This window comes from Triticum aestivum, chromosome 6A, assembly GCF_018294505.1.
Source record: "Triticum aestivum cultivar Chinese Spring chromosome 6A, IWGSC CS RefSeq v2.1, whole genome shotgun sequence".
NCBI lineage: Eukaryota > Viridiplantae > Streptophyta > Magnoliopsida > Poales > Poaceae > Triticum > Triticum aestivum.
The window spans coordinates 127037426-127046309 of NC_057809.1; the positions used below are offsets into that span (position 1 = coordinate 127037426).

General features: G+C 44.6%; 1 protein-coding gene across 1 annotated transcript; it reads left to right on the forward strand.

Moving 5' to 3' along the window:
- Positions 1-1987: 1987 nt before the first annotated feature.
- On the forward strand, positions 1988-5760 carry LOC123132459 (probable receptor-like protein kinase At1g80640). The gene is made up of 10 exons (XM_044552252.1): positions 1988-2712; positions 3348-3521; positions 3612-3856; positions 3943-4075; positions 4203-4266; positions 4368-4464; positions 4575-4677; positions 4792-4910; positions 5077-5166; positions 5247-5760. Exons 1-10 carry the CDS (start codon positions 2478-2480, stop codon positions 5409-5411), a joined length of 1425 nt encoding a protein of 474 aa, XP_044408187.1. The 5' UTR covers positions 1988-2477; the 3' UTR covers positions 5412-5760.
- Positions 5761-8884: the final 3124 nt, after the last annotated feature.

Consider the following 8884-nt stretch of genomic DNA (forward strand, 5'->3'; position numbering starts at 1 on the left):
ACATCAGAGTTATGCATCGGATGGACGATGAGCTTGCTGGAAGCTAATATGGGGAACAAACGTACCGCCCAAGTTAAGAATTTTGCGTGGAGAGTTGCTGTTGATTCACTTCCTACATTGCAGAATAAAAACAAGCGTGGATTAGAGGTAACAAGTTTCTGTCCGGTGTGTGCAACTGAGCCTGAAGACAATTTTCATGCCCTGTGGCGATGCCCACTTGCAGCGCAACTCTAGGAATGCATGAGTGAGGTCTGGCGCCTACTGAAATTAAAGAAGGTGTCTAACACGGGTGTAGAATGGTTGTTGGAGGTTTTGTATCCTTTGGGAGATATTGATCGAGCTATGTTATTATTCACATTATGGAGATGTTGGCATAATCGGAATGAGTTGGTACATAATAAAATTCCAGCACCGATGGATGCTTCACGCCAGTATTTATGCAGCTACCTTGAGTCGTTAATTGCTATAGCTCAAAATTCTAATTGTGATCCGACGAAAGGTAAAGCGGTGATATCTTATGATCCAGCGGTAAATAGGCCACATGAAATATCAAGAATTGTGCCTCCCGTTAAGTGGCTTCCTCCTCCTGAGGGTTGGGTGAAGCTCAATACGAATGGTTTCTGGACTAATGATGGTAGGGCTGGTGCTGGTATGGTGCTTAGCGATAATCTAAGCAACATTATTTATTCATCTTGCAGGGAGTTATTTTCATGCCGAGATGCCCTTGAAGCAGAATTATGCGCTTGCGTGGAGGGTTCATCCATTGCTATTCAGCGGACGGAACTTCCAGTTTGTATCGGGATGGATTCACTTATAGCAGTGAATATGTTGAAGGACAAGGACATTGACAGATCAATCTACGCGTCTTTGGTGGCAGAGATAAAGTACTTAACGGTCGGTTATTAACGGAATTCCTTGCCGGCTTTCCGTGAAATACTCGTTTGGCCTAGGACTTCCAAACACCTCATAAGCTAAACCCGTACTGACAAATAACCAATCCGTAATGAATAGGGAAGGTATAGTAATGCTATGAAGTTTCTTCAAACGACTAGTATTGTTCATATCAAGCGTGGTCAAAATTTAGTTAGTGATTTTTTAGCTAGTTTTGCTAGAACTGAGAGTAAAACTCTTGTCTGGTTGGGATCAGGACCCCAAGAGCTCATCGATTTATTTGTGTAAGCAGGATTGTACGTTTGATGCTTGAGTATTATAAGTTTATCCGCAAAAAAAAAAGATTCGGCCATTGTTGGTGAACATCCCAATCTCTCCAAAAAATTCCAGGCGTCTCAGTGCTGCTATACCTTCAGCGGTAGGGTTATTAGTGAAAGGGTTGGTTAGCTAACCACAAGATATTTTATACAACTAATTGTTGTTAGCTTGTTGTAATCTCGTAACAAACCTTGTACTAGTCATTATCACGCATGTCATTCCTCACCATTTCCCCAAAGTTAAAGCTCTTCCACATAAGATAACCATCAAGCTGTTTTTGTGTGACATGCCTGACACTCGATCTAAAACCTTGTGATTTAAGGCGTAGTAGTAGCCTAGTAGGGGTGGCAGGTGAGGCGAGACGGCTGAAACGTCTGCCTCGTCCCAGACGAACTGTTCAGCGCCGAATCAATATCCCTGGGCTAACCCCATTTGACTTCATGTCCGAAGTGCTAACAACCCCGTTTCTGCAGATCAATCAATCGACGGATTAAATGAAAATCGGTTCCTGTACACGGAATCAAAGGCGTCTGTCCGTTCCAAACGAGCACTGTACCGACGCGGGGCCGTCGCCGCACCGCACCACACCGGAGGAGGGAATCACGGAGCAACACCAAGGTTTGAAGCCGGCCGGTGTAGGGTGTACCACCAGTCCACCACAGCATCCATGGGAGGGACGCATCTCGCGCATGACCACCCCGCTAATCCGGAGCCAGCAGCGCCTTTCCGCAACTGCCACATGACCCCGCTGGCCTCCGCCCCATCAACAACCCGTCCCCCTCCCCCCCTCCGCACCGTGCTGTCAGTGCAGTCGTGCACCGCATCCCTCTCCCTCTCCCTCTCCCCGGTCCTGGCCCCGTTTCCCTCTCGCTGATCCAGGAGATCAAGAGAGAGGGCGGCAGTACGATTTGGGATAGAAAAGGGAGACGGAAGGATCGGTCGAGCGGTAACAGCGACTAGTGTAAGCCGGGCGGGCAAGCCATTGGAGGAGTGCACACAAGAATCTCAGGGCGGGGGAGGGGGGGAAGAGGACAAGGCCACTCCAACTGCCGCGGCCGCGGCTCCTTTTTTTCACTTCTTTGGATGCCCTGACTGGGATGGTATCTTGTCAGACCGGCACTGGCTCTTGTGTTCTTGTTGTCGCCATTGTCTCCTCCCCAGGACCAGCACCAGCCCAGGAGTAGAGAGAGAGAAGCTGAGAGAGGCTGAGAAAGAAGGAGAGAAGACAGAGGCCGGCCCGCCGGGGGGAGAGTGGGATACCAGGAAGGATGCGGTCAATGCCGGCGTCTCCATTGCCGCTCCTGGCCCCCTCCACCTTCTACCTCTTCGTCATCTTCTTGCTGCCGCTGCTCTGCTGCCCGCTCGCGGCCAATGGAGGAGGGGCTCCGCCGCCCATGGCTTCCTCTCCGGCGGCTGCGGCCGCGTCCACGGCCGTCGGCGACCTCGCCTCCTCGAACGGCAGCGTCGCTGCTCCTCCGGCGGCCGCGGCGCCTGCTCCCTTTGGTAGGTCGGCAGCCAGCAGTGCAGCTGGATCAACGCCTTTTCTTTTCACCCCCGTGTTCATTGTCTTCTTGCAACAGCGTTGTTTTTCTGGGCCCTTGATTCTGGCCCTGTGCTGCCGCATTTGCTCGCCTGTGGATGGCCTCTTGCCAAAATTTCAAATTTGGGGAAACATTCTCTTGCCTGCTTCGTCCTTATTTCAGAAATTTCAGTGCTGATTTGGTGGGGAAGCCATTTTGGTTCATTGGGAATGGTGGGGAAAAAGTGCATCTTATCTTGGGATCATTTGTCCCCAGCTTTGAGCAAAGGAATCTTTTCCGTGAATTTCAGTGCAAACTTAATCCGAGCGCACAGTTCTTTCTTTCGGAATGCTGGGAAAAATCACTACTACTACCAGTACTGCATTTTGTGCTCATAAAACTTGTCAAAATCTGAGGGGAGGCGACGCAAGGATCCTGCTAAGATCGCTGCATTAAATTCAATTAAAGTGTTGCTGTTTCTTTCGGATTTAATGGCAAAAGAAGGTTTGGCTTTGGGGTGCTCCAATTTTTACTCTTCGAAAAGGTTGATCTTTGCCAACGCCCAACCAAACACCCCAAGTGCCTAACCACCACCCTCCATTTGCCTCCGTGTTGCAGTGCTCACAGTGGAAGCGGAGGAAACGCACCAACATTTGCGCAGGCAGATTATCATCGCCGTCGTCCTCGCCTCCATCGCCGGGGTGATGATCGTCCTCGCCGTGCTTTTCGCCTGCATCGCGTGGCGGCGATATCGCCGAGCCCCAGACGACTTCAAGGACACCCAAAGCACAGGTCTTGATACTCTTCTTGCTCCGTGTTAATTGGTTCTGATGTATCCAAGCAGTAAGTGAGTTAGCTACTGATGTGTTTGCATTTGTGCAGATACCCAAAGGATAGCATTGGTGCCAATCTTGAACAGGTTCAACTCATTCAAGGCTACCAAGAAGGGCCTTGTGGCGATGATGGAGTACGCGTCGCTGGAGGCGGCGACGGGCAATTTCAGTGAGAGCAATGTGCTCGGGGTCGGTGGATTCGGGTGCATGTATAAGGCCAGTTTTGATGGAGGGTTTGTCGCTGCGGTGAAGAGGCTGGGGTGCGACGGACAGGAGTATGAGAAAGAATTCGAGGTGATGATTGTGTTCTACAATACTAGTTGTTTTCAGATTGTTGTCTGGTCTTGCTGAAAATGTTTTGATTGTTGTTGATTTGGCAGAATGAGCTGGATTTGCTTCAGAGGATTCAGCATTCGAATATAGTGTCCCTTGTGGGCTTCTGCATTCATCAGGAGAACCGCTTCATTGTTTATGAGCTGATGGTGAATGGATCACTGGAAACACAACTTCATGGTAGTATACACTCCCATTAAATTATCTCGAGTTTCTTGTCTGAAAAAAATGGAAATTATATCGAGCTGTGAAGTTGGATAGGTAAGAAGTATTGATAATATTTCTTAATCTGTGTGGTTGCATCTAGGACCATCACATGGATCAGCTCTAAGCTGGCACATTCGGATGAAGATTGCTCTTGATACAGCAAGGTACCCCATCTTGTGCTTTCCTTCATTCTTGTGATTAAGTGCATTATTTATATGCATACGATTGGTTATCATAATATGCATCGGTAAACTACACTAACCAGGGGATTGGAGTATCTTCACGAACACTGCAATCCACCAATTATCCATAGGGATCTGAAGTCATCTAACATACTTTTGGATTCAGATTTTAATGCAAAGGTATGACTGCTTTTTTTAGTTCTGGTCAATTAAAATAGTATTATTGACCATAACTCATATCACTCAAAAGGAAAAACAAAACAGTTCATTAATCCTCTGTCGGTGTGCAGATTTCAGATTTTGGCCTTGCAGTGACAAGTGGAAATCGCAGCAAAGGGAATCTGAAGCTTTCCGGTACTTTGGGCTATGTTGCCCCTGAGTACTTACTAGATGGTATGTTATGCCCTCTTTTTTCTTATGCCCCAGTCTGTGATTCTCTTTGTAGACTAAACCTTGTTTACAAGGACGATGTTCTACTCTAATTACGTGTAACCACACTGAATTCAGGGAAGTTGACCGAGAAGAGCGATGTATATGCATTTGGAGTAGTACTTCTTGAGCTTCTTTTGGGCAGGAGGCCAGTTGAGAAGATGGCACCATCTCAGTGCCAGTCAATTGTTACATGGGTACACACTATTCTGATATGTGACATTTTGAAATTAGCTAGAATTGATCCAGTTAAACAGTGCGGAAATTCGCTAGAACACTTCAATTATTCACCGCCTGAATTTGGCAGATAAGTTCCATTCGCCTAATTTCATTAGCATCTGACATATTTGGGTTTAAATTCAGGCCATGCCCCAGCTGATTGACAGATCCAAGCTCCCTACCATAATCGACCCTGTGATCAGGGACACGATGGATCGGAAGCACTTGTACCAAGTACTACCCGTCACTGAAATTAACTCATAATTGTTTCTTTATTTACATCTGTTCATCACAACTACTTCGCTACCTTTCAGGTTGCTGCAGTGGCTGTGCTCTGCGTGCAGCCGGAACCAAGCTACAGGCCACTGATCACAGATGTTCTCCACTCTCTGATTCCCCTGGTACCCATGGACCTTGGAGGGTCGCTGAGGATCAACCCGGAGTCGCCTTGCGCGACACAAAATCAATCTCTGTGCTGAGAAATAAAAATGAGGGGTACAATCCAAATGTGGCGATTCAGTGGGCTCACATCGTCCAAATAGTTCAGATAGCCTGTGATGTTGAGTGCAGGTTATGGTTTCTTGCTCCAGTTGCCTTTCTTGGTGCTTGTCTGATGATGTGTTCCCCAACCTTGTGAGACCTACACATACTTGTTGGTTGAGTTGATAGAGTTTTCGGGTTCGCAAAGAAGAGGACCACACACCTGATCTTCCTCGCTGTATAAAGAGTTCATCTGTAATTTTCCCCCGTCCTTTTCCTTTTCTTTGGCTCTGAACACCGCTGTATAGATTTGAAGATTTTCATGCAATGAAAGAAATACTTGCCCCAGTCAGCGTGCTGCATCTTGTTATCTGTAAAGTACCTAGTTTCTAATGCTTGCTTGATGCTTTGAGCTCGTTAAACCGTCTCGAGTTGGCGTTTGAAGAATGAGCCATGAGATCGGTTGAGTGGCTCAGGGAGTTCTTTGTTACCCTTGTTCACACTCTTGTTTGCACTTTGTAGGAACCTACTATCAAATAACTTGTTAGAAATGCATTCTGTACAAGTTGCAATATAAATGCTTCTTTTTCCAACGAGACCTGTCATCTCAGACAGAGATTTGTGAAGACTTCTTCTTTGGGTTGGCACTTAGCCACCGGATTAGACAAAACTTCATTGTTAATTAGGTGCGACGGCTGCTAGCGGGTCCGCTTTCTGAACAGTATATGTGACATGTACATGGACTCTTGAGAATCTTAGAAAGAGATTTTTCTTAAGCAAGTGAATCTTACAAGGTTGGTTGAGCTGTGGGAAACAGTGGCGGCAAGAGGAGACCCGATCATGTGCGCATTAGGTAGGAAATTAAGATCTTATCATACGGTTGCTTCGTCATAGACTCATAGGCCGTACGAAAAAGCGCGCTGGGGGTATGCATGTCTGATTGTATATGGGATGGATTCTCATTTAGAAGCTGGAGGGTCACACATTCATACTAGCTTTAGCAAGTAGCAGTGGAATAATGCAACAGTGTTGCTGTGTTCTTAAGCTGAATGTGTGAGGGGGCAGTACAGTAGTCTCCCCAGGTCTTTCACTGGAATATACTGTATCAATCACTCTAACCTGAAAAGCTGAGTGGGTGAGTGGGGTTCATGCTAGGTTCCATAAAGCTCCTTCTTTTATTGTTTTGACAGCTAATATTTCTCTCATACTTTTTCTCGCTTAAACCTCCATGAGGACAATGTGCTCGCGACAGATTGCGGTATTTCACTAATGGAAGGTGCCATGTTGCATACATGAGCGGTGTACACTTTTGTGGTAGTCGGGTGTTTAAAACAGATTGCGCATTGAAAGAAGTCTTTGAAATGGTTGGGTGATCATTATGTACCCCACTAGTACCTTTAGTTCAACATTTCTTTCTTCTTTTACTTCAACAACCTCAAGTGCCAAAAGCAAAGGGAAATGCTAGCTTCTTGCTTAGCTGTAAGATGTGGAAATCATGCATGCCTAGTGTTGAAGTTCAGCCAAGTACTTGCATTTGGTTGAGGATTGCAAGCCTTGGTTACTTATTTTTTCTTTAATTTATTGGTACTTGAGAAAGAGCAAGCTTTATTCAGTTAGTGTAGGCATTTGCGTGCGTGACCAGCTTTTTTCGACGTCTTTGCATGGATCATCGTTGATGTCTCAAGAATCAAACGGTGTAGGCAGTACAAGGTTTTCCAGAGCTCAAGTTTGTAAATATTAGTTGGAACACCAGCATGGTAGTGCATACTATTGCACATTTGCACATCTGCTGATTATCAAAAATACTATTGCACATCTGCTAGAAATGAATTGGAACAGGTCAGTCGTGATGACGATGTTGATCTTTAAGGGAAGGTGGTTGCAGAAGTAGAAAAATTGCGCAGGCTCTAGTTATGAATCTATTAAGTACTTATTGTTGTTGCAATAAACAAGAAAAATGTACTCCCTCGACTTTGTACTAAATCAGCGACATTAATATAGACCGAAGGGAGTAGTAACTTATATGAAGTATCTCTTTTTTTTGTAGAAGAACAATAAAAAGGTAGCAACTTATAGGAAGTACTCCCTCTGTAAAGAAATATAAGAACTTTATATTATCTTTTTTTAAGAAAACTTTGAGAAACAATCAAACTTTTTGATAACCTAAGAATGGTTCGGTGAGTTGATGACAATAAGACACTGTGGCAACAAAGATCCTAAAATAAACTCGTCTTCTTTATTTTTCCTTTTGTATCTCCACATTCACAAAAGCCTCAAATGAAGAAACACCGAAAAGCCAAAACATCATAAACCCTTGCATGGTAGGGTGACAAACTACTGCACTTTGCTTGCTTTATCGTCGGATCGGACAAAGGAAATCCAAAAACCATAGGCTCTAGCACGGCTATCACAACCACACTAGCATGGGTCGAAGCTGGGGATCTTCAATTTATTCGTCATGGCTTAAATCATTGAGACCCCGCCGTCAATGATATTGATTATTATATTTCTTGCTTTCTTGCACCGGATCGACAACCCGAAAGCGAGGGAAATCAATGGAAAACAAGGAGAAGTAGCCGGTGTTTTGCAACTTATCTTCTAAGTCATGCAACTATCACTTCTATGTTTTTTTCCCGAGCAATCGGTTGACCTTATTGATTAACTAACGGGAATACAACATACCAGACAAATTGAAACACACGTGGACAACAAAGGTCACTGATAAAATTAAAAGTTACTCCCTCCATTTACTTATACAAGGCCACTATGGAATATACATTTTGCATCTATACAAGGCCATCAACAGTAATCAAGGCAAAATTAATGCATGTTTAATACTTATATGCATGCAGTCATAATGACAATCGGCTACTTCCTTCACTCAGTTTTCTTGCATGCATGTGGCGTGTTAATAGTCTCAGTAAACGAAAAGAAAAGCTGACTTGCAAAGCACACATTAAAATTTACATTGGTACCTGTAGTCTGAGTTTGTGGCCTTATATATAAAAATGGAGGGAGTACATCAATGACATTCGAAGTCATCTCTAGCTCGTCCTTCTGTATACTAAGAGGGTGCTTGGATATGTTTTAGTCCCATGACTAAAAGTAGTGGGACTAAAATTTGCTAGCCTCATCCATGCTTGGACCCAAATACTAAAGAGACTAAAATCAAGTTATTGAGCATTTATTATTCTCCAAACCCTCCAATCCAGAACTCGCATGTATTAAAAGAGAGGAATTAAATGAGGAGAGAGAGGGCTAATACATATTTTAGTAGGTTTCCTATGACTAAAAAAATTTAGCCTCAAGACTAGTTGTAGCTTCTCTTTAGTCAGGGGTGCTTAGAACTTTAACCTCTAAAAGAGACTATTTTTAGTCAGACTAAAAATAGTCCCTTGGATCCAAGCACCCTCTAACATTCCTCGAAAACTACGGTATAAAATCACAGAAGACTAATACATGCAAAATGGAC

What these genes read in the sequence shown, in the direction of transcription:
- LOC123132459 (XM_044552252.1), top strand. Translation starts at nt 2,478, where the DNA reads ATGCGGTCAATGCCGGCGTCTCCATTGCCGCTCCTGGCCCCCTCCACC. An exon ending in CAAGGACACCCAAAGCACAG is followed by an intron (nt 3,522 to 3,611) that starts GTCTTGATACTC and finishes GCATTTGTGCAG; the next exon opens with ATACCCAAAGGATAGCATTG. An exon ending in AGTATGAGAAAGAATTCGAG is followed by an intron (nt 3,857 to 3,942) that starts GTGATGATTGTG and finishes TTGATTTGGCAG; the next exon opens with AATGAGCTGGATTTGCTTCA.